The sequence below is a fragment of the Mobula birostris genome, chromosome 9 (genome assembly GCF_030028105.1).
Source record: "Mobula birostris isolate sMobBir1 chromosome 9, sMobBir1.hap1, whole genome shotgun sequence".
NCBI lineage: Eukaryota > Metazoa > Chordata > Chondrichthyes > Myliobatiformes > Myliobatidae > Mobula > Mobula birostris.
Window position 1 is genome coordinate 19,585,716 of NC_092378.1, and position 25,565 is coordinate 19,611,280.

Sequence of the window (25,565 nt, forward strand, 5' to 3'; positions counted from 1 at the left end):
ATGGCAAGAATGGTGTTTTTGCTGTGTGCCATTATCAGCTATTCAAAGCACTTCATGATCAGTGCCACTAGGCGGTTGTCATTTAATTTTGAAAGTGTGGGGTTTGTTGGTACAGGGATGACGGTGGCTGATCTGAAGCATGTGGGAATAGCAGCCTGGATGAGTTTAGTGCCGAAGAGGTCTGTGAAGGCACCAGTGAGCTGGTGTGCACACTCCCTGACTACTTTGGCTTCCTGTAAGTAGGGAGAAAATTCAAAAATCAGAGGTGCAAAGGGACTTGGGAGTCCTTGTGCAGGATTCCCTCAAGGTTAACTTGCGGGTTGAGTCAGTGGTAAGAAGGGCGAATGAAACGTTTGCATTAATTTTGAGAGGACTAGAATATAAAAGTAAGGATGTAATATTGAGGCTTTGTAGCTATTGGTTTGTCCACACTTGCATTTTTGGCCCCCTTATCTGAGAAAAGATGTGCTGGCATTGGAGATGTCCCAGGAAAAGTTAATGAAAATGAAGGGGTTAACATATGAGGAGTGTTTGATGGCTCTGGGTCTTTACTCACTGGAATTTAGAAGAATGAGGGAGGATCTCATTGAAACCAGTTGAATATTTAAAGGCCTACATAGAGTGCATGTGGAGAGTATGTTTCTTATAGTGGGTGAGCCTAGGACAGAGGGCACAGCCTCAGAATAGAGGGACATCCATTAAATTTTTTTTTAGAATTAGAATTTTATTTCTTGCATCCATCTCACAACGTGTTGCATCTCCATTGTTTTGTACAAGCAATAAGGGAGATAAGACTATAAGACTTAGGAGCAAAATTAGGCTGTTCAGCCCGTCGAGTCTGCTCCGCCATTCCGTCATGGCTGGTCCCGGATTCCACTCAACCCCATACACCTGCCTTCCTAATAAGGGAGGATATTGCCCAAACACTAAGATTGTATACATGTATGTACAGTCAGTGTGCAATCAGATTAGTGTGTATGGATAAATCTGATGGCCTGGTGAAAGAAGTCGTCTCACAGCCTGTTGGTCCTGGCCTTTATGCTGTGGTACTGTTTGCTGGATGGGAGCAACTGAAACAGTTTGTGGTTGGGGTTGGCTGGAGTCCTTGATGATCCTCCAGGCCGTTTTTTTATGCACCTGCTGCTGTAAATGCCCTGAATAGAGGAAAGTTCACGTTCACAGATGCGCTAGGCTGTCTGCACTGCTCTCTGCAGTGCCCTGTGATTGAGGGTAGTACGGTTCCCGTGCCAGGCAGCAACACAGCCAGTCAGGATGCTGTCGATGGTGCCCCTGTGGAAAGTCCTCAGGATTTGGGAACTCGCACCAAAAGGAATTTCTTTAGGCAGAGGGTAGTGAACCTGTGGAAATCATTGCCACAGATGGCTTTGGAGGCCAAGTCATTGGGTATATTTAAAATCGAGGCTGATAGGTTCTTTATTAGTCAGGGCTTTAAAGGTTACATGGAGAAGGCAGAAGAATGGGAGGAGAAGGATAATAAATTTGCCATGATGGAATGGTGGAGCATTCTCAATGGGCTGAATGGCCTAATTCTGCTCCAATTTCTTCTGGTCTTATGGATGCTGCCTGGCCCAGCAGCTGTACGGTGTTGAATCTGCAGAGTCTTTCTCACATCTGCTGCTGCAGACAGTGGCTGCTCACCCGGGACAGAGGTAGCTTTTGTGGCCGACGTTGTGCTGCATGCCTTAAAGCATGCAAAAAAAGTTGTTTAGAGCACCAGGGAGTGAGGCGTCACTGGTACAGTCAACACTGTTTTTCCATGTGTGGTCAGTAATGCCCTTGATGCCCAACCACATACTCTGGGGTTCATTATCATTTGTGTTCCTGAATTTTTTGTGTGTAGGTGATCTTTGCCTCCTTGATACCTAAGATGAGCTTTTCCTCTAGCTGCTCACCAGACTTAAAGGCATTGAACTGGGCTTTTAGTAGGGAGTGCACCTCTGCATTCAGCCCGGGCTTCTGGTTGGGCCATGAGGTCACTTATCTTGAGGTACCAACATCATCTACACACGTACAGATATTGCCGGTGACAGATGAGGCCTATTCCTCTCATTCCAGATATTCGCCACCTCTAGGTGGAAAGACACTCTAAGACTTCCTTTAAAGTTCTATCCTCATCTTAAATCTTTCCCCCTAGTTCTTGAATCTTTATCCGGAGGAGTCTGACCATCTTATCTATGCTCCTTCATAGTTTTATAAATTTTTATAAGGCTGCTTTTCAGCTTCCTGCATTCCATGAGAATGAACCCAGCCTACCCATTCTCTTCTTAAAACTGCAGGCCTCTGTTCCAAGCAATATCGTGGTGTATCTCTAGCGTTAGCACATTCTGAAGTATGGTGACCAGAACTGTACATTATACGGTCAGTGAAGTCTAACCAATGTTTTGTAGAACTGCCACATGACATCTCAACTATTATACTCAATGCCTTGGACTATAGCCAGCATACAAAATACTGTTCCACTACCATATCCACCTATTCAGCATTTCCCTGCCATTGTCCCTGCCATTTATTCAATGTGTCCTACTAAAACTGACTTCCCAAAGTGCATTACCTCATTGTTGTCAGAATTAAATTCCATGTGCCAGCTTCCCAGCTGATCAGTCCCAATATAATTAAACAAAACCTCTCTGCTATCTATGACTCCACCAATTTTGTGTCCTCTGTCAATTTTTAAAGCTCTACCACTTGCATATACAACGTATGACAAACAAAATCCTAGCACAGATCTTACCACATATTACAGATTTCCAGCCATTAAAACAACTGTTTATTCTCTTTCTTCTATCACAAAGCCAATTAGAAATGAAGAAGTCACAAATTAGCAGGAACATACTCAAAGTACACATTTGGGAGAAAAATCTGTATAACTAATTAAAATGTAAATAGAGCTTGAAATTATGTATCTTATAAAGTCAGAAGTTAATTTAGTGGTCTGATATGCCTGAATTATGTTACCTGTGTTTTATTGGTGACACCTGAATTCAGTATACTTTTTCTGTGATTTAGATTAAGTAGCACAGTTAATGATCCATTCTTGGGAATAACGTTTTGTTCTCTGTACAGCTTGGCTGATAACTAGCATTTAGAGACTAATTAGTGAGAAAAATATAGATGTTGTAGAGTACAACAGAAATTCTTTGTTATTTTATAAGTGTATTCAAGATTTGACAATCTAGAATAATAAGCAATGCTAAAACTAACCTGGCAGTACCTGAAATCTAAATCTAAACTTTACCACATATTCAAAACTGTGTTTGAAAAGGAAATTTCTTACAAGACCAGAATTAAATATAGGATGCTATAAATAAAATAACTGTATTGATTTCAATTAATATCTTCCCCTAGCCCCAAGATGCTCATAAGAAGTTTGCATGTTAATAAAAACTGACCACAAGATGGCGCTGTGCTATGCTGTGCCATTAAATTGTAACTTCCTGTCCCTTTTATAGAATTTTATTGGATTTGTTTACAGAAAAGGAAGAGAAGTTATTTTGGATTGCATTGGTTATAAAGAAAATATTAAAAGCCTATTACAGGATAATTTTGGCTCCTTAGGCTTCAATGCAGTGAAGATACTCATCTGGAATTTTACTGGGAAATTTTATTGTGAGTTGTGTAATGGGAAGCGTAATGGGACTTAAGACAAATGGTGTCTATTATAGTTAAATGAAGTGGGACTTCAGCCATTGTAAACCTTTGATGAACAATCAGAATCAGGTTTATTATCACTGACGTATTTCATGAAATTTGTTGTTTTGTGCAGTACGGTGCAATATGCAAAATACTAATAAATGTTATAATAAGAAATATATAAGGCAAATAGAAGGCAAAATAGTGAGTTAGTGTTTATGGGTTCATGGACTGTTCAGAAATCTGATGGTGGAGGGGAAGAAGCTGTTCCTAAAATGTTGAGTGCGTATCTTTAGGCTCCTGTACCTCCTCACTGATGGTAGCAATGAGAAGTGGATGGTGATGATCCTTTAATGATGCATCAACTTTTGATGATCTATTGGTAACGAAACGATTACTTAACCGTTCCACGAGAAATCACTGATCATGCTACTTCAAATTAACATCCTAATAAGCAAGAATTTATGCATCATTCATTTTGAAATCTAAATACACCTCCTTTAATACTCTGCCTATTCTTTGCATAAATACTTTAAGTGGCCTAGATAAATTTACCCATTGGTTGAATGTGGTAAATGAAACACTCAATTAGCAAAACGTATTATACTTTCAGGAAAGTGTCAAACAGACCTAAAATTATGGTTGGTAGTGAACTGAGTAAGGATATAATCAAAAGTAATGGGTAACTATTACTGGACGGCAATTCACAAAATAAATAGGATCCTATGTTATGTTTCTGCATAACATAGAGCATAACGTGGCAAGGGTCATTCTCTTTCTGTGGTGACCTAATCGAGCCGTGACTTGATACCAACGAGTCAGGGGGTATTCAGAGCTTGAAAGTTTAAAAAGAAACTAAAGACGTTGACTATCTAAAGTAAACACAGGAGATGCTGGAATTGTGTAGCAGGTCAGGCTGCATCTATGGGAAGAGAACCTGACGTTAACCTGAAACATTAACTCTTCTTTTTCTTCCCTTGGATCTGGCCTGACCTGTTAAGTATTTCCAGCATCTTCTGTTTTTTACTTTGAATGATAAAGATTCAGCAGCACTGCAGAGAATAAGCAGATAAATCCCTACACTGGGGATACTGGAGAAGTGTCAACTCTTCGGGCTTCAAATGAAGCAACTCAAACAAGAAGCTGTTCCAACTAGCTTTGATTTATTGCATCCTGTTTAGACATTGGTAGTTGGAAAAGAGGCACAGAGACAAACTGGTGAAAAAGATTTGGAACTGATGTCTGTAGATTGAAGAATTGGATAGCATAATGGAGCGAAACCTATGACAATTCGAGAGACAGTTGAGCAGTGTGATGAGAGACTTGGGGGTTGTTCTGAACTAACATTGATTGGAACTTTTTATTCATCTGTACTTCCTAATTAAATAACATGAAACAATAAGCAAGACATTTGTGTAATGCACAAAATTTGAACTTTTGTATTGTTTTCAATTAAGCATGTTGGCATGAGTATAGCATTCTGCTTGCTGTATATTCGGAGCATAGCATGCCTTGTTTCCTTTCTCACTCATTTAATTTTAACTTCATGTCAAACAGCTTTTTTATTTGATTTCTGTTCATGCACCTTTTGCTCAATCATTGATTTACCCAATAAGATTGATCTAGTTGATAATGTGTATGCCATGACCTTATTGGTTAACCGCCTGTATTCTGCTGAACTATCTTGAGAATTTTGCTTCATTCACCTTGCTTTTCATCATGGGCCACAAACTAATCAATGGCTTGCTTGAAAGACCACTTCCAGAAATATTAAAATCTGTTTTTGGCAGACTGATGAAATGAAGTTTGGTGTCTTTTTTTGTCTTGTAAAGCTTCTGATTTTGAACAAATCAGACCTGGGTTGTAAAAAAGATTATTGAATTGCCCAGTTAGCCTCTGCTCTTTACTGTTAAAGCATTGCCTTAGCAGTAACAATATTGAAAGCATTTAAAATTCAACAGCAGACCAAGCAATGAATGAAGACAGAGTAATACACGACTTCTAAAGATCATGTGCAAAAGAAAAGTGTGGCTCCCAAACCACAGTATTGGTACCAAATGTGAACTAGAATATAGGCATTCATAAATTACTGTCACAAGTTATATGAACATGTTTGAGTTTCTAATTTATAAAATTACTTTTAATAATAACTTTTAGACTATGGAGCAACAGATGTGTGTTTCACATATCTGGATTAAAATAAAATTTTATTGTACATTTGTGAAATCAAAAGTTAATTTTAATTATTTGAGAACCATGTATTTGGCTTCATGGAAAGCTAGAAATTATAAATTATTTTAAGTGCAGCACTTTTTCTTCAAATTGTGCAACAAGTTTTATGAGCTTTTAGTTACTCACTGCATTTAATGTGTTCCAGGTATCCTGGTACCTTTGAAGCAGTCTTTTGTTACTGAGAAGGTAACTGTAGTCCTGATGAAAAACCTGGAGACTGCTGCTTCGCTTTCAGAGTTTCTAGGTGAACTACTGGATGCCCTAGAAAACCGAGGTGCAGAAAATGCCTTCACTTTCCAGCATGGTATGGTGTCATTGCCTTTTTTTTTGTGTTTAGTCTATTGTAAATGTAAAAAAAATACATAACAAGTCACTAAAGTGACAAGCTAACAAGCTTCAGGATTCAGGGTTGTCAGTATGATGTGGAAATGCAGGAAATGACGAACTCTAATTTGGATCATTTCATGGCACAACAATGGCAGTTGTTTCTAATTTACACTGTGGGAGGCTGATCTATATTGGCAGATCCTGAAGAGAGCACATGCTGCATAGGCGCTTGAAAATCTCATCATGGTGTCACACGCCATTTCCTGCTCTGGATTTCAAGAAACCTTGGAGTCTGCTACTGTGTCAGTTAAAATTAGCAATTTTTTTTTTTAATTTTTGAGGTAATAATCTATAAAATAAAGTACCTGATTGTCAGCTTTCTCTACAATATATTCTACCATTTAAATACCAATTAACTGATTTGTGTGTTTGCAACTTTTTGAAATTCTACTAAAGATAATATTCTAAAATTGTGGTAAAGCATTTGTGTTTGCTTTAGTCAAAAAATAGCCAGACCTATTTTGCTGAGCAGCATCACTTTCTTGCCCAAAAAGATCCTGGAATCTCGAGCAAAGAGCAAAATGCTGGAGGAATTAAGGGTGTCAAAATTTTGGTCATGATGTCCAGGTGAAGAGTTTTGACCCAAATTGTCAGCTGTCCCATTTCCCTCCAAAGATGCTGTTTGACCTGCTGTGTTCTTCCAGCAGTTTGATTTTTGTGCTCAGTACAGGGCTTGGATCTTGCATGTTTGGGAGGAGTGCATATCCGGTGGTAGCATATCAACCGTTCACTGGTCACTCTGGTTGATTTTTATTTCAACTGAAGTTACATAGTGTCTCTCCTCCTATTTTCTTGTTCCCTCTAAACTTCAAAGATTCATTAGTAAACTTTTTATATAATATCACCACCTAATGCAATGTTTATAGTGAGAATATTGGTACCCATAATGGAAACACAGGATCCGATGAGAGAGGATGAACATTGCACAATAAAGTAGATTTGAAAAAATTAGGAGCGGTACTATGGATCCTTCGGTTAAATTTGAAGAAACTTGGAGGCCATTTATTCGATATTTTCATATGATGTAAGTTGACCCTTTCTGAATCCTTTGTAGTAATTTTTTGTTCATGTATAGAAGAGCAAAGTTAACAACAAATAATAATTTTACCCGATGTAATATGACAGCCCAATCTTTTTTTTTAGTTTAGTTTAGGGTTTTTTTTTCTCTTTATAAAATACCTTTTTCATGGTTAGTTACTATGAGATTGGGAGGCTAAACTATATTTGTTAGTTGGAATCTGTGCTTGTACATGTTAACCATTATTAATGTAATCCTGATCTCTTTGTATCATTACTATTATTGTTAAGTTTATTAATTTTGAAACTTAATAAAAAGATTGAAAAAGAAAGATAAAGTAGATTTAATAGCAAAGAAACAGCAGTGTAGCAGTTAGCACAACGCAGTTACATCTTGGTGTGTCAGAGTTTGGACTTAAGTCCTTGCAGATCTGTAAGCAGTCTCTGTCCATACTCCCTGTGGAAAGTGACAGTGTTCTTTGGGTCCTCCTGTTTCCCCCCACAGTCTAAAGACTTGCCAGGTAGCCAGTTGGTCATTGTAAGTTGTCCAGTGGCTAAGTTAAGGTTAAGTCAGGGTTGTCGGGAGTTGCTGGATGGCGAGGCTCAAAAGGCCAGAAGGACCTTTTTTTTTTTGATTCGGAGCAAGAAGGCTGCAAGTGGAATGGCTAAGGATTTTCAGGAGCGAAGGTATTTTTCTACTCGGGGTAAAAGAGAGGCAAAACTGCGCAGGCACGTGACGTCAGCCAGTAGAGCAGGAAAAGTTTAGAAAGAAGACTGCCATCTCTAGTGGGCAGCGTTCAGTGCGAGAGGTAGCAGAGTGATAGGGCTTTGGCTCAACGGGCTTAGGCGGTAATGAGGCGAGGTAGGTTTGCCTGTGTTAATTGCGGAAAGGAAGTAATGTGTGTGTGAGGCCGGTTTTCTGTGCTCGGTGTCAGATGTGGGAGGTCCTGGAGTCTCCCAGCCTCCTGGACGGCCATATCTGCACCTGGTGTGTCAAGCTGCAGCTCCTAAGGGACCGAGTTAGGGAACTGGAGATGCGACTCAATGACCTTCATCTGGTCAGAGAGAGCAAGGAGGTGATAGAAAGGAGTTATAGGCAGGTGGTCACACCGGGGCCACGGGAGACAGACAAGTGGGTAACAGCCAGGAGAGGGAAGAGCAAGAGTCAGGTACTAGAGAGTACCCCTGTGGTTGTCCCCCTTGACTATAAGTACTCCTGTTTGAGTACTGTGGGGGGGGTGGGGGGGACAGCCTACCTGGAGGAAGCAACAGTGGTCGTGCCTCTGGCACAGAGTCCGGCCCTGTAGCTCAGAAGGGTAGGGAAAGGAAGCAGAAGGCAGTAGTGATAGGGGACTCTATAGTTAGGGGGTCAGACAGATGATTCTGTGGACACAGCAAATAAAACTTGGATGGTAGTTTGCCTCCCAGGTGCCAGGGTCTGGGATGTTTCAGATCGCGTCCAAGATATCCTGCAGTGGGAGGGAGAACAGCCAGAGGCCGTGGTACATATCGGTACCAATGACATAGGTAGGAAAAGGGAAGGGGTCCTGAAAAAGGTGCAGGGAGTTAGGAAGGAAGTTGAGAAGCAGGACTGCAAAGGTAGTAATCTCGGGATTACTGCCTGTGCCATGCGACAGTGAGTATAGGAATAGAATGAGGTGGAGGATAAATGCGTGGCTGAGGGATTGAAGGAGGGGGCAAGGATTCAGATTTCTGGATCATTGGGACCTCTTTTGGGGCAGGTGTGACCTGTACAAAAAGGATGGGTTGCACTTGAATCCCAGGGGGACCAATATCGTGGCGGGGAGGTTTGCTAAAGCTACTGGGGAGAGTTTAAACTAGAATCGTTGGGAGGTGGGAACCAAACTGAAGAGACTGGGGAAGAGGCGGTTGGCTCACAAATAGAGAAAATTTGAAGACGGTATATGAGGGAGGATAGGCAGGTGATAGACAAGGGATGCACTCAGACGGATGGTTTGAGATGTGTCTATTTTAACGCAACGAGTATTGTAACTAAGCAGATGAGCTTAGACCGTGGATCAGTACTTGGAGCTTTAATGTGGTGGCCATTACAGAGACTTGGATGGCTCAGGGACAGGAATGGTTACTTCAAGAGCTGGGTTTTAGATGTTTCAGACAGGACAGGGAGGGAGGCAAAAGAGGTGGGGGCATTGCACTGTTGATCAGAGATAGTGTTACGGCTGCAGAAAAGGTGGACATCATGGAGGGATTGTCTATGGAGTCTCTGTGGATGGAGGTTAGGAACAGGAAGGGGTCAATAACTCTACTGGGTGTTTTTTATAGGCTGCCCAATAGTAACAGGGATATCGAGGAGCAGATAGGGAAACAGATCCTGGAGTGTGTAATAATAACAGAGTTGTCGTGATGGGAGATTTTAATTTCCCAAATATCGATTGGCATTTCCCTAGAGCAAGGGGTTTAGATGGGATGGAGTTTGTTAGGTGTGTTCAGGAAGGTTTCTTGACACCATATGTAGATAAGCCTACAAGAGGAGAGACTGTACTTGATTTGGTGTTGGAAAATGAACCTGGTCAGGTGTCAGATCTCTCAGTGGGAGAGCATTTTGGAGATAGTGATCATAATTCGATCTCCTTTACAATAGCATTGGAGAGAGATAGGAACAGACAAGTTAGAAAAGCGTTTAATTGGAGTAAGGGGAATTATGAGGCTATCAGGCAGGAAGTTGGAAGTTTAAATTGGGAACAGATGTTCTCAGGGAAAAATATGGAAGAAATGTGACAAATGTTCAGGGGATATTTGTGTGGAGTTCTGCATAGGTATGTTCCAATGAGACGGGGAAGTTATGGAACAGTGGTGTACAAAGGCTGTAATAGAACTAGTCAAGAAGAAAAGAAAAGCTTACAAAAGGATCAGAGCTCGGTAATGTTAGAGCTCTAGAAGATTATAAGGCTAACGGGAAGGAGCTTAAAAAAGAAATTGGGAGAGCCAGAAGGGGCCATGAGAAGGTCTTGGTGGGCAGGATTAAGGAAAACCCCAAGGCATTCTACAAGTATGTGAAGAGCAAGAGGATAAGACATGAAAGAATAGGACCTATCAAGTGTGACAGTGGGAAAGTGTGTATGGAACTGGAGGAAATAGCAGAGGTACTTAATGAATACTTCAGTATTCACTATGGAAAAGGATCTTGGTGATTGCAGTGCTGATGAAGCAGACTGAAAAGCTTGGGTATGTATTATTAAGAAAGAGGATGTGCTGGAGCTTTTGGAAAGCATCAAATTGGATAAGTCGCCAGGACCGGATGAGATGTACCCCAGGCTTTTGTGGGAGGCGAGGGAGGAGATTGCTGTGCCTCTGGTGATGATCTTTGCATCATCAATGGGGACGGGAGAGGTTCCAGAGGATTTGAGGGTTGTGGATGTTGTTCCTTTATTCAAGAAAGGGAGTAGAGATAGCCCAGGAAATTATAGACCAGTGAGTCTTTCTTCAGTGGTTAGTAAGTTGATGGAGAAGATCCTGAGAGGCAGAATTTATCCACATTTGGAGACGTATAATATGATTAAGAATAGTCAGCATGGCTTTGTCAATGGCAAGTTGTGCCTTACGAGCCTGATTGAATTTTTTGAGGATGTGACTAAACACAATGAAGAAGGAAGACCAGTAGATGTAGTGTATATGGATTTCAGCAAGGCATTTGATAAGTACCCCATGCAAGGCTTATTGAGAAAGTAAGGAGGCATGGGATCCAAGAGGACATTGATTTGTGGATCCAGAACTGGCTTGCCCACAGAAGGCAAAGAGTGATTGTAGACGGGTCATATTCTGCATGGAGGTCGGTGGCCAGTGGTGTGCTTCAGGGATCTGTTCTTGGACCCTTACTCCTCCTGATTTTTATAAATGACCTGGATGAGGAAGTGGAGGGATGAGTTAGTAAGTCTGCTGAGGACACAAAGGTTGGAGGTGTTGTGGATAGTGTGGACGGCTGTCAGAGGTTACAGAGGACATTGATAGGATGCAAAACTGGACTGAGAAGTGGCAGATGGAGTTCAACCCAGGTGAGTATGAAGTGGTTCATTTTGGTAAGTCAAATAAGATGGCAGAATATAATATAAATCGTAAGACTCTTGGCAGTGTGGAGGATCAGAGGGATCTTGGGGTCCAAGTCCATAGGATGCTCAAAGCAGCTGCGCAGGTTGACTCTGGTTATGAAGGCATATAGTGTATTGGCCTTCATTAATCGTGGAATTGGATTTAGGAGCCAAGAGGTAATGTTGCAGCTATATAGGACCCTGGTCAGACCCCACTTGGAGTACTGTGCTCAGTTCTGGTCACCTAACTACAGGAAGGATGTGGAAGCCATAGAAAGGGTGCAGAGGAGATTTAAAAGGATGTTGCCTGGATTGGGGAGCATGCCTTATGAGAATAGGTTGAGTGAACTCGGCCTTTTCTCCTTGGAGCGATGGAGGATGAGAGGTGACCTGATGGAGGTGTATAAGATGATGAGAGGCATTGATCATGTGGATAGTCAGAGGCTTTTTCCCAGGGCTGAAATGGTTGCCACAAGAGGACACAGGTTTAAGGTGCTGGGGAGTAGGTACAGAGGAGATGTGAGGGGTAAGTTTTTTACTCAGAGAGTGGTGAGTGTGTGGAATGGGCTGCTGGCAATGGTGGTGGAGGCAGATATGATAGGGTCTTTTAAGAGACTTTTGGATAGTTACATGGAGCTTAGAAAAGTAGAGGGCTATGGGTAAGCCTAGTAATTTCTAAGCTTGGGACATGTTCGGCACAACTTTGTGGGCCGCAGGGCATGTATTGTGCTGTAGGTTTTCTATGTTTCTATGACCAATCCATGCTGTATCTCTAAATAAAATAAAATCTTTTCCTGTGACCACAGCTTGCTCTAAAATGAAGACTCTACATCTAGGCCTCACGGTCGTGTCGCGGTTAACACGACGCTGTTACAGCTTGGGGTGTCAGTGTTTGGAGTTAAAGTCGGACATCATCTGGCCTTCCTGTGGAATGCATGGGTGTTCTCCAGATCCTCTGGCTTCCTCCCACAGTAGAAGGTCCTGTTCTGCACTGTATCTCAATAAATAAATAATGATATCAGAGATGTATCTCAATATTAAGATTTATTTCCCATTATGCACTGAATGAATCCTAGTGGTGAGTAAATCCCACAGTTGCTACTGCAGGAGCCTGCTATAATTCTGGATAACAAGCAATGGGAGTTATTAGAAATGCTGCCAGCTCAGTCACTTCTTCAGAAGCCTCAACATAATTCCAGCATCAACATTGAGGTGCAAAGCTGCAATCATCTCCTCTTGATTAAAATGTTGTTGTTGGGGTCTAAGCTGTGTGTAGGTAGCACAAAAGGCTCAATTCCCAACTTGGTACTGGTACTCTCTGCTTGAGAGTGTGAATCTTCATACAGATTTCCCCCGCCATCCGAAGGTAGAGCGTTCCTATGAAACGGTCCATAAGCCAAAATGTCGTAAAGCGAAGAAGCAATTACCATTTATTTATATGGGAAAATTTTGTGAGCGTTCGCAGACCCAAAAATAACCTACCAAATCACGACAAATGACACATAAAACCTAAAATAACAGTAACATATAGTAAAAGCAGGAATGATATGATAAATACACAGCTTATATAAAGTAGAAATATTTCTCCACAACGATTGCCTGCACAGATCTCTGTAGTGAAAATCTCACGCAAGCACTGTTGGCATAAGTGCGCTCTCCACTAACCTTTAAACTATGAAGCTGCCAAATCTACCAAATAACACGTAAAAATACACAGCCTATATAAAGTAGAAATAATGTATGTACAGTGTAGTATCACTTACTGGAATTGGGAAAACAGCGCCAAGCACACTGATGATGGTGTGTTAGACTGAGTCGTCGCAGGTTGGGTAGTGCAGTGGCCCCCACCCTCCGGGCCGCCGACCCGATACATTGCCATGAAGGACGCAGCAGTAGCCGGGAGGCGCACAGCACATCTTTAAGAAAAAAGCCGAAATAAACATAGTAATTAATTAGGTGCCGCCGACATGTAATTGTCGGCCCAGATCAGAGGCGATGCAATCGGAAATCGGCACTGATCTGGGCCGACAATTATGTGTCAGCGGCACCTAATTAATTAGCTTGTTTATTTCGGCTTTTTTCTTAAAGATGGCTACAGTTGCATTCTCCGCGAATCAGTACAGTATCTGTCCAGGGCCCGGGGGTTTGGGTGGTGGGACACGGCAGTGTCATCTCATCGTCGATCAATGCAGGCAGCTCATCTTCTCCTATGACTGCCCACCTCGATGTCGATCGAGGTTCGTCGTCTGCTGTGGCTGATGTGGAAGGCTTGCTTGACTGCTGAGCTTCGTGCATTTTTCTATCATACAGTTGTTTGTAAGGATTCAAACCATCCTGCAAATATCCCCTAAACCTACGTACCCTTTCAAAATTACAGTCGTACTTTATCATTGCAGCGAAAATCTCACGCAGTTGCTTCACGGTCAGTTCGCTACTGCATTCGGTTTCGATTGTTATCCTTTCCTCTTCCAATTGCATCAGCTCTTCATCTGTCAGTTCTTAGTCATGGGATGCCAAAACCTCTTCAACAACATCTTCCTCAGCTTCCACAAGCCAAACTCACTTTGTCCTTGCTTCGTTCACCACGATCGAAACGCTTAATTATGTCTAGTTTTATGCTAAGTGTAACACCCTTACGAGCTCTTATAGGCTTTTTCAATACCATAGAACTCATCTTGCTAACAGCTGCTCACAGGCACATGTTTAAGCAATGCCGTTCCGAATCTGGGGGACAGCGGCTGCTCGGGGCGCACGCTGCCTTCGATTGCACGCTGATTTTTTTATCTCGCGCTGCCTTTCTTCGTAACAGTGAAAACACCTTCTGAAATGGAAAACGGTACTAATGTAGGTCTTTCGTAACAGTGAGGTTTCGTAAAGCGAATGTTGGAAAAGTGGGGGACACCTGTAACTACTTGAGAGTTTCACTGACGTCTTATCCATGGGCACAGGAGTGAGGTTTACTTGCACTTCTGGCAATCAGCTCTGAATCAGATGAGATTATTCCCTGGTTTTTAAGATACTACATTTTAAACCGATCAGTTAAATTATTTTTTCAAAATAACATTTTGCTTTATTATATTAATAATATGCCAACATTTATAATCCAGTGAATTCCTTGGAAAATAGCTGAACGTCAGTGACAGTTAAATATTGTGGAAAAAGTCCCTCATCTCGAGTCCTGAATTCCTTAAATTTTCTAGGATTTTAAAATGCAACCACAAAATGATTTTACACAAGTATTCTATACTGAGACCCAGCTGGTGGCATCAGTGTCGGACTTCGGGACGAAAGGTCCCGGGTTCAAATCCTGCCAGCCGGCTCCCCTGCACACTTCCTATCCGTGCTGGGCTACGAGCTGGTGATCTCTTTGGAAACTCACCCGGCAGAAGGCAATGGCAAACCTCTGCTGTAACTTGCCTCGTACGCGGTTCCCTACTACGTCAGAGAGGCATGGAGGGAAATTGTCTGCTAACCGGAGAAACTCCAGATGTGACGTACCTTTCCTTTTATTTGATACTGAAACAGTTTATACCTTTTAAAGATGAAAAGATGAACTTTGGTTACACTATATTTGTCCTCAATGAGAGTTGAAAATAGCCTCAGCCGCTCACCACAACTCGTCTTCAGAATACTTCCTCTATTCTTAAGCAGCATGTTACTACACCAAACTGGAAAATAAATCGAATGTTCTTTGTCCAACAGCACTACTAATGCATGTATTGTATTTAATAAATCATATATTTGAAGATCATTAATTACTTGTGGTTTCTGCAGAATGTATATCATCTTAACAATTCTGCAAAGCCAGGAGATTACTTGGGTGTTATGTTTCAGCATGCAGTACTTATTTATTTAGTTTAACCTGAATAAATGAGAATAAATGAGGCATACTTTATTAAGCTAAATGAGGGTATGGATGGTTTAATATCTTATTAAGCTAAATAAGGCATGGATGGTTTAGATAGGACACATGAAAAATCAAAGCAGATAATTAACTTGTGGTATTATTCAATATTGTATGAAATATTTTGAACATAATACATGTAAGTCATTTTATCTCCTCTCATATGTTATGTTCAAAGAACATGACTGATCTGTGACATAATGCCATGTACCTGTATCGATTAATACTTCTGGTCAACAACAAAATAAATTTGAAGAAGAAGAATAGCCCTTTACTCGGCAGTGGAGTTATTGGGGCACCGTCATGACCGTGTTTCTGTAGCAAGCTATTCTTGTTTTTACAAGGCCGAGTTGCTAGCTCGACGCTCAACCCGACTTGGATTCGAACTTGGGAAGCTTCACTCCGGAGTCAGGCGCTGATATTATTGCGCCACCAAGCGGAATAAATTTGATCCAACATAAATTGCCATTTTACTTTATGGTACATGTTTCATATTTATATCAGCCTGTGTGCTGAGGTGTTCCCTACCTTAACCACTGCAAGGCTTGAGTCTTTGATTTTCCCAGCTGGCAGAGTTGGTTTTCTCAACATCATTATTTCGTATGCCTTGAAGTTTATAATTATTATTTAATCTATTAAAATGCAAGCAGCGCAATCCTAATATCTCATTTCTCTTTTAATTTGAAGGGTAGAAATCCAGCTGTCAATCTGATTTTTCTACACTTTAACCTCCAAGGTTAATATTTCTATCCTTGCTAAAGGCGCATTAGAACTGCTGGTTACACTAAATGTAATCATATAGGGTTTTATAGAATTGTATTAGTAGGTAGCTGTCCATCCCAGGGGATCATGGGTTTGCGCCCCTGTTGGACTGTGTCCTCTCCAGGGCACAAGCCTGGGCAGGAAGATTTAAAGAACCGGCTGTTGCCCATGCAGTGGGTTTCCCCTCTCCACTCCACTAATGTAGTCCAAGGGAAGGGCAATTGCCGATACAGCTTGGCACCAGTGTTGTTGCAGAGGTTGTCAGAGTGAAGTTGTAAACAACATCCAACTGCCTTAGGGGCCCCAGATCTGGATTTCTTCCTCGGGGCTTGCTCCTGAAGCCTTTCCCATGGGTGGGTATGGCCACAAGGCAGCGGAGGTTTAAAATCATTCTAGGTGGGCTGCCATCCAAGGCTGACGAGCCCCACCTGCCCGAAGCAACTGGCTTTGAGGCACCAATGGTCCGCCTTTGCCCCTTCTCTTGTCAGTAGAAACAGTTTCGCTGGGCCTAGTAACTAAGCCACACGTGAAGGCCAAGAGTTGGACTTGGTTGTCAAAGGCTGTTAGAGACGCACACCATTTGGAGCACTTTATAGGTAGTGGGAGCTTATCCCCATTACCACCCCTGGCTATGACAACCTTAAAAACCAGAATCAACTAGCCCTGAAAATGGATGGCCCATACCTGGCCGTCGCTGGCACATGAATTGTATTATAAAGGCTATTACAAAATGAATGTGCTAATTTTTCAAATCTCTGGAAATAGTAGTTAGTGTTGCTTTAGATTTGATTGTTTTCTGAGCATATTCATGGTATTTTAATAATCTTTGCACAAGTCTTTATGAAGCACTACAGGTTTTAGATTTTCAACAGGTGATAGGTACTCTGTTCTGTCGTCTTTGAAAAATTCTTTCTTGCTTTCTATTTAAATATATGTTAACTAAGGACCTATCATAACAATAGTTACAAAAGCATATCACCTAAGGCACTGAGGGTCTTTTGACAAAATCCTGATATCAACTTGGAAATTATTCAAATGTCAAATTTTATTGTCTTATCTACTATTCAATAATGCCATCGTGGTGACATTAAATATGGGAAAATTTAACTCAATTCTGAATGTACTTGCATCCTACTTTTTTAAAAGTTTATTTGTATATGTTTCTTTCCCTTCCATGTACTGACATGTACATCTATGAGGTTTGCTTAAATAGAGGGGAAAATGAGAAATTCATCCATTCCATTTTACTGTGACATACAAGAAGATATTCAATTCATCAGGTCCTTGCCTCCTCCCAACAGAGCAATCTTACTAGTCCCCTTCTCCTCTCATCCTGCCACTTATTCAGTCCGGTCAACCTCCCTTTGATTCTCTTGCCACATAGCTGAGAGATAATTTATGAGAGCCACTTACCATAGCAGCACATTACTGGTGCTGATAAAATTGTTCTGCTCCAAATATATCAGTACAAATAAGAACAAAATTCTAATTATTTTTAGGAAAAATCGGAAATAAAAAAATATGTTGATATCTTATAAAGTTTTTTTGACGCAAAGATATAGACATATGCCTAATTATTGAAATATCTTCTTCTTGGGGCCTTAGTGGCGTATAGGCCATCCATGACCTCCTGACTCCATCGTCCAAAGTCAGTGGTATGGTTGGAGTTCATCAGCGTTTCTGTAATCCGTTGTATCACTGTACATGGGATTGTCCTATACTGCTTCACAGCCCTATGCAGCCCTGTTGGACAGCCTTGCCTGTTTCCAACTCTCTCGACTGAAATATAAATTTTCTGCATTAAATCCTTCCTGCAAAACTTCTGCAACCATAATAGAAGAACAGATTCAGAAGAAAAATCAATACTTAAGAAAAAAATATTGCATTTCTAAACTTTCAATTAACACACTGTTATCAAACTACCTTAAATACTTGCCAAGTTCAGTTAGGGTGCCTATCTGTCACATTTTGGATATGGATTAGGAGAAGGAATGTCAAAATAAAGTTTGGAATGCAGCAGGAAAAACAAAGAACCATGATGCATCTCATGCAATATTGGTTGATACATTGAAGCACTAAGTAAGGGACGAGAAACTTTGCACTTCAGGTAGTTGTAGGAACAGGACTGAGAGATTATTGAAGATACATGAGTAGACTGTTACTTCTTTGAAAAATGATATCTGCTCAGTAAGATGTATGATACTGGAAAAAAATATTTTGGATCCAGAAATAAAATGCTACAGACACTGTAATTTTTTAAATAACTTGTTGGAAATGATCATTAGGTCAGGCAGCATCAGTGGAGGAGGAACCAGCTAAAGCCAGACTGACTTTTTTTTAAAATCAGAAGCATTGTGAAAATCCTGAAGCAGCTCAGCTGCCTCCCTCATTTTTATTTATTAATTTTTCTTTTCAAATTGTCAAGTCTCCTGTGGTAGATGTTCTACAACATAATGGAGTTTTATGAAGTTGTAAAAGGAATGACTTGCAGATTAGTTTTCCACATTGCAAGTCCAGATAGATGTTGCATTTCATACCATTAAGAGTACTGTAATTAACAACATTTGTTCAGTATTCTATTATTACTTCTGATTTACAGTCAATGGAAATTCAGATACCTATTACTTCAAAGAAGATAGTTTTCTGATAGGAACAATGACAAAGACAAAGCTTCAAAGTTCAGACTTAATGGTGCAACAACATTTTCGATGGGTACAACTTCGATGGGATGTGGAGCCTATCAGTGGTTTGCTTCAAAGATTCCTCAAAAGACAAGTTATTCACAAGGTAAGAACACTTTTTTGTGATGGTGATTTGTAATGGAGATTATATTACAAATTGACCTGACTTTACAGCAAGTTATCTTTCTTCCTTTTTCAAAATTTTATTGATTTGATAAAAAATGTTATCAAAAAAGGAATTTATTTTTATGATATTATTGTTCAACATTCTTAAAATTAATTGGCCAATCCTTATCTACTATCCTTTTGCCAAATATGTGTGGAGTAAATTAGAATTACTGTTCACTCTAGTTCTTTTTTCAATAACTTCAGTATTGTGGCATCTTGCAACCTATTTAGCCACTGAGTATTCTTCTGCAAAGCAGAAGTTAGTCATGTTAGGAAAATGAATAACCCACCTGTATCAGAATTATGTTTTTTATCTCTGACATATAAAATAAAATTTGTTGAACTGCAGTATCAGTATACTGCAATACACAAACATGACTAAGTTACAGTAAGAAATATATAAAAAATTAAATAAGTTGTGTAAAAATCTGTAAAATGCTGCCTCCAATTCTCTTATTGTTTCAATATAGATCAGTAGGGTTAAATTCTAAATAGCTATGCAGATGAATAAAATTAGTTACTGTCAAACTTCTAATTAGCATTGTTATTTTAATCTGCAATTAATCAGAAATAAAATTAGAAGATCTGAGCAAGTTAAACAAGTGTTAGCTTTGCATCAATCTTAAAGGCCAAGTTATCTGTAGATCTATAGCTGTATCAAGTTTAAGGAGATATGATCATAGAAACTAAGATAAATAGTGAGCATTAAACCCATCTGTATATTAATTTAATCTATATCATGATTAGCAAGAAGAGATGGATGGTTAAACCTGAAACATTTTTGGTTAAGGTTACTATTCAATGAGATTTTTGATTTTCCCCCTATTTCTTGCTAAGTTACCTGAAACTAATGCAAGTTGTACCACAATTCTCTTAAACACAAAATAATCTGCAGATGCTGGGGTCAAATTATCTTATTACTTTTGAATGGAAAGGCAGTCTAGATTCCTGATTATCATTCCTCTGCAGCTAATTTGGCACATTACCATCTAAACACTTTACCTGGTTTAACTCAGTCTGTTTTGGTAGAACTTCATTTTGTCGTGAGTGCCAAAAGTCTTGTAAAGCTTGCCAACATGAAATGAGCCACCAAATCAGAACCAGTGGAATTGTTTCCCTAAAAAGATTGTGTTCATAAAGAAAGTGTGACAAGATTGGTGTACAATGTATGTAGAGTGAGTTAAGAGATGAAACAAACCTTTCTGTGTTACAGCAAAAGCTGAGAAATATAATTCCCAGTCTGGAACAATTGTTCAGCTATATTTTGCAGCCACTGAAGTTCGCTGCTGACTACAAAGATCTAGTAATATTTGTGTCATGGAATTTCCCATTTCCTCATTGTTTGCTTTTAAAATTATCATTATAATGGATAGTGATACTGTCAAGAAGCTGAACAGTCAGTCTCATTGAAGAATTAACACAGACACCAAATCAATGAGAAAAAATGTATCATTTTAGCAAGGCACTGAGCATAATATAAAAACAAGAACGGACAATGAGTAGGACATGAAATGTCATTAACTTACAAATATATTTTAAAACAGATTAATGGTAAAATGTTGGATGGAGATTGTCTACATAAAATTAGAAATTTTCATGGCCTGTTAAAATACTTCCTCATCTTGTGACACAGATTACATTGAGAATAGACTGCAAATGCCTGAAATTTCTATCAAATCACAGAATTCTGATAATTGCGATGGAACATAGAACATAGAATAGTACAGCAAAGTACAGGCCCTTCAGCCCACTATGTTGTGCCGACCCTCAAACCCTGCCTCCCATATAACCCCCCACCTTAAATTCCTCCATATACCTGTCTAGTAGTCTCTTAAACTTCACGAGTGTATCTGCCTCCACCACTGACTCAGGCAGTACATTCCACGCACCAACCACTCTCTGAGTAAAAAACCTTCCTCTAATATCCCCCTTGAACTTCCCACCCCTTACCTTAAAGCCATGTCCTCTGTATTGAGTAGTGGTGCCCTGGGGAAGAGGTGCTGGCTTTCCACTCTATCTATTCCTCTTATTATCTTGTACACCTCTATCATGTCTCCTCTCATCCTCCTTCTCTCCAAAGAGTAAAGCACTAGCTCCCTTAATCTCTGATGATAATGCATACTCTCTAAACCAGGCAGCATCCTGGTAATTCTCCTCTTTACCCTTTCCAATGCTTCCACATCCTTCCTATAGTGAGGCGACCAGAACTGGACACAGTACTCCAAGTGTGGCCTAACCAGAGTTTTATAGAGCTGCATCATTACCTCGCGACTCTTAAACTTTATCCCTCGCCTTATGAAGGCTAACACCCCATAAGCTTTCTTAACTACCCTATCTACCTATGAGGCAACTTTCAGGGATCTGTGGACATGTACCCCCAGATCCCTCTGCTCCTCCACACTACCAAGTATCCTGCCATTTACTTTGTACTCTGCCTTGGAGTTTGTCCTTCCAAAGTGTACCACCTGACACTTCTCCGGGTCGAACTCCATCTGCCACTTCTCAGCCCACTTCTGCATCCTATCAATGTCTCTCTGCAATCTTCGCCAATCCTCTGCACTATCTACAACACCACCAACCTTTGTGTCGTCTGCAAACTTGCCACCCACCCTTCTACCCCCACATCCAGGTCATTAATAAAAATCACGAAAAGTAGAGGTCACAGAACTGATCCTTGTGGGACACCACTAGTCACAACCCTCCAATCAGAATTTACTCCCTCCACCACGACCCTCTGCCTTCTGCAGGCAAGCAAATTCTAAATCCACCTGGCCAAACTTCCCTGAATCCCATGCCTTCTGACTTTCTGGATAAGCCTACCGTGTGGAACCTTGTCAAATGCCTCATAGATCACATCCACTGCACTACCCTCATCTATATGCCTGGTCACCTCCTCAAAGAACTCCATCAGGCTTGTTAGACACGATCTGCCCTTCACAGAGCCATGCTGACTGTCCCTGATCAGACCATGATTCTCTAAATGCCCATAGATCCTATCTCTAAGAATCTTTTCCAACAGCTTTCCCACCACAGACATAAGGCTCACTGGTCTATAATTACCTATCCCTACTACCTTTTTTGAACAAGGGGACAACATTCGCCTCCCTCCAATCCTCTGGTACCATTCCCATGGACAACGAGGACATAAAGATCCTAGCCAGAGGCTCAACAATCTCTTCCCTGGCCTCGTGGAGCAGCCTGGGGAATATTCCGTCAGGCCCCGGGGACTTATCTGTCCTAATGTATTTTAACAACTCCAACACCTCCTCTCCCTTAATATCAACATGCTCCAGAACATACAACCTCACTCATATTGTCCTCACCATCATCAAGTTCTCTCTCATTGGTGAATACTGAAGAGAAGTATTCATTGAAGACCTCGCTCACTTCCACAGCCTCCAGGCACATCTTCCCACCTTTATCACTAATTGGTCCTACCTTCACTCCTGTCATCCTTTTGTTCTTCACATAATTGAAGAATGCCTTGGGAATTTCCTTTACCCTACTCGCCAAGGCCTTCTCATGCCCCCTTCTTGCTCTCCTCAGCCCCTTCTTAAGCTTCTTTCTTGCTACCCTGTATTCCTCAATAGACCCATCTGATTCTTGCTTCCTTAACCTCATGTATGCTGCCTTCTTCCACCTGACTAGATTTTCCACCTCACTTGTCACCCATGGTTCCTTCACCCTACCATTCTTTATCTTCCTCACCGGGACAAATTTATCCCTAACATCCTGCAAGAGATCCCTAAATATTGACCACATGTCCATTGTAGATAGTTGCCTAGAAGAGCTCTGGGTCACTGAAAACAACTTTGGGATTTCTGTGTTAAACTATACAGTACTGTGCAAAAGTCTTTATATGCAGGGTGCCTAAGAATTTTGCATAGTACTTTATTTGTCAACGTGGAGCGGACAGCAAATTTGTAAATCTGGTGGGGAATGGTAAGGGTGGAGCACCATAGGAGGGGTGGGACAGGTGGGCCAGGGGCCGGGCGGGAGGTGGGGATGGGAGAGTGACGCGGGTGCAGACATACCCTGCCCTGCACAGCAGGCAACGTAATTTAATTCCAAACAATTTGTTTATTGATCATTACAGAATGTCTCTCCGGTGTTTCCTGGTCTGTCCCTTCTCCCTTCCCCTTTTCCCAGCTATCATTCCCCTCTCCCTGCCCCCTTCCCACTCTCTGTCCAAAAGAGAGACCAATATCATGATCAGGTTTATCATCACTCACATATGTCACGAAATTTGTTTTTTTTTTTTTGCAGCAGTTCAGTGCAATACATAAAATCACTACAGTACTGTGCAAAAGTCTCAGGTGCTCTAGCTATATATGATCTCTTGCAAATCATAAACTTGAAAATATCAGATGCAGTGATGTTAACACTGTTGGTTTTGCCTTCATTTCAACCTCAAAATTATTGACAATAGGATTCTAATCTGATAATGATTACTATGTATATGTTAAGTATTTTGATATGCATTTAGCTGGTTACGTCAAAGTTAAAACAATACTTTTCAGTTTCAAGGCCAGTTACCAGCTCCCTCTGATCCAGTACGCAAGGCTGTCCAGTGGGTTTGCACAGTCTGGTACCAGCTGAATTCCTACTTGTCCCGATTAGGAACGCCTGAGGCATTGATAGGACCAAGAGATTTCTTTTCCTGTCCAATCATGCCAGGCCAGGTGCAGCCTATAATGAGGTATGTTTCTGTCTTCTTGCGACTCATTCTTTTAAATTGTCATGTATTGCAAAACAAATTGTTCATGCTGGTTCACTTGTATTTCATATTTGGAGGGATAGAAAGAATTAATTGGTTGAAAGTGTGTTATAAAATAAATTATAAATTTACAAAATGGAGAAGGTAACAGCATCTGTTAATCATAAGTTGGAACAATTTGATTCATACTGGGAAAAATGGTTTAACTACGTAACACCTCATAGGCCTGATTTTATTCTCACAAGTCAGTGAATGTATTGTAAAACAAAATTACTCCCTACTTTGTACATAGTTTTCTTCTTTCGATTGTTCTTTCTTTCCTCTCCTTTCGATAAGTGTATACCTCAGATAAATATTATGTGGAGATTTGTGACAAATATGATTATATGATATATATGTACAGTATCTGAAATACATTTTATGGAAATGTTTGTTTGATGATGAAGTTCAATAAAAAATCAATTACAAAAAAAAGGAACTGTGTTATAAGTAAGTGCCAGAGGAATATTTTGATTTTAAGTAGATTTTTGGGCCTGAGGTTGTTGCCATTTTAAATTAGCACTCACATGCAATTTTAGATACGTAAATATTATCTGTTTTGATTCAAATTAAATAATGTATAGATATTGCAAAATATATTCACAATATTCATAAAAATATGTCAATGTTTATCATTTTCAAGGAATATTCACTGCATGTAAACATTCTGAACCAAAATAATCCAATGCAAGTGTAAAAAGTGTCCTGTGATCTTTATAACATATAGAAGGGAGTTATAAATTCTGAAAACTACTGGAGAATTTGAGTTATTTACTTGTATATTGTCCCCATATAAATCAAATCATAATTCAATACGCGAATTTGTTCAAAATATTTCTATATGTTGCCAAAAAGACAAGCAATCTTTTGCATTCCATACTGATTTTATACACCTTTGTGTTAAGAGTAAATTATACTTAACTTTAAAGCCATAACCATAGCCCTGAAATCCAAGTATTTTAAACATAACAAGGTTTTTCCACCAAGATTTTTCAGAAAATATATGTGCATAGACAAAAATTATGTTTTGTGGCCTTAAAAGAGTATGTTGCATTAACAGTGTGTGTGTGTGCGTGTGTGCTTTTTAAATTGTTTGTTTCCTCTCAGTTGTGGCCAAAATTGGTGTGGCTGCATTTATTGTCCCATCTTAATTCCCTCAAAAGTACAAGAGGGCCTTTTGATCTGTTGTATCCTTGTTTAAGGTTAGCTAATTTTCTTAGTTTTATATTGGCTCAATGGCAATAAAGGAAAGTGATGTAAATCTGTGTGACATTTGACTTTGTATTCTAATAACATTGAGTTTCTTATCATCACTTTGTACTTTTTGATGTACCTTAAAAAAGTCATTTTTCTTGCACTTGCAGCTGGATGGCCAACTTGTGGAATAAGGTGATTGCTCCCGGAGTGGAAGAAGCTATTCTTTCCAGAGCCTCAGTAAAGAAGTCTCGACAAAGGCAGCCTGTACATAAGAGCCTTAATCAGGGGCAGCAGGCAGTCGTCAAGGCTGCTCTGAGCATCTTGCTCAACAAAGCTGTACTACATGGCTGTTCCCTTTCCAAACAAGGTAAAAGAATATGTTCAACCCAGTCTGAGTGTATAATAACTCTACCTCTTTAACTAACATGACCTGTATGATATAGAAATGAGAATGCCACTGATCAGTTGGTAACTGTCTGGTTTTTCAGCTGGTTTTCCTACATGGTTTGAATTTCGAAATCTAAGCTGATAATCTATTACTAATAATCCAGCAATCTTGGTGTGTTGTAAAAGTGAATCTTGTCTTTTTGATAAAGTGACCGTGCAGTTAGTGTTGCTTCCTCTGGATTCTAGAAGACTGATTCAACTCTAAGCTTCAATGCTATCCGTTCTCTCGTTGACTGGGTATGTTTATTTTATCTTACTGAAATACAGTGTGGAATAGGTCCTTGCAACCTTTCGAG

At 40.2% G+C, this 25,565-nt stretch overlaps 1 protein-coding gene across 4 annotated transcripts in view; it reads left to right on the plus strand.

The window, feature by feature from the left end:
* The window catches only part of cttnbp2 (cortactin binding protein 2), a 153,747-nt gene that overhangs the window by 110,831 nt on the left and 17,351 nt on the right, over positions 1 to 25,565 (plus strand). For all 4 annotated transcript variants that reach the window (XM_072267579.1, XM_072267577.1, XM_072267580.1 and 1 more), the window contains 4 exons: positions 6,029 to 6,187; positions 18,620 to 18,807; positions 23,390 to 23,568; positions 24,990 to 25,189. In XM_072267579.1, coding sequence (XP_072123680.1) covers positions 6,029 to 6,187; positions 18,620 to 18,807; positions 23,390 to 23,568; positions 24,990 to 25,189 — 726 coding nt within the window. The remainder of the gene's footprint in view (positions 1 to 6,028; positions 6,188 to 18,619; positions 18,808 to 23,389; positions 23,569 to 24,989; positions 25,190 to 25,565) is intronic.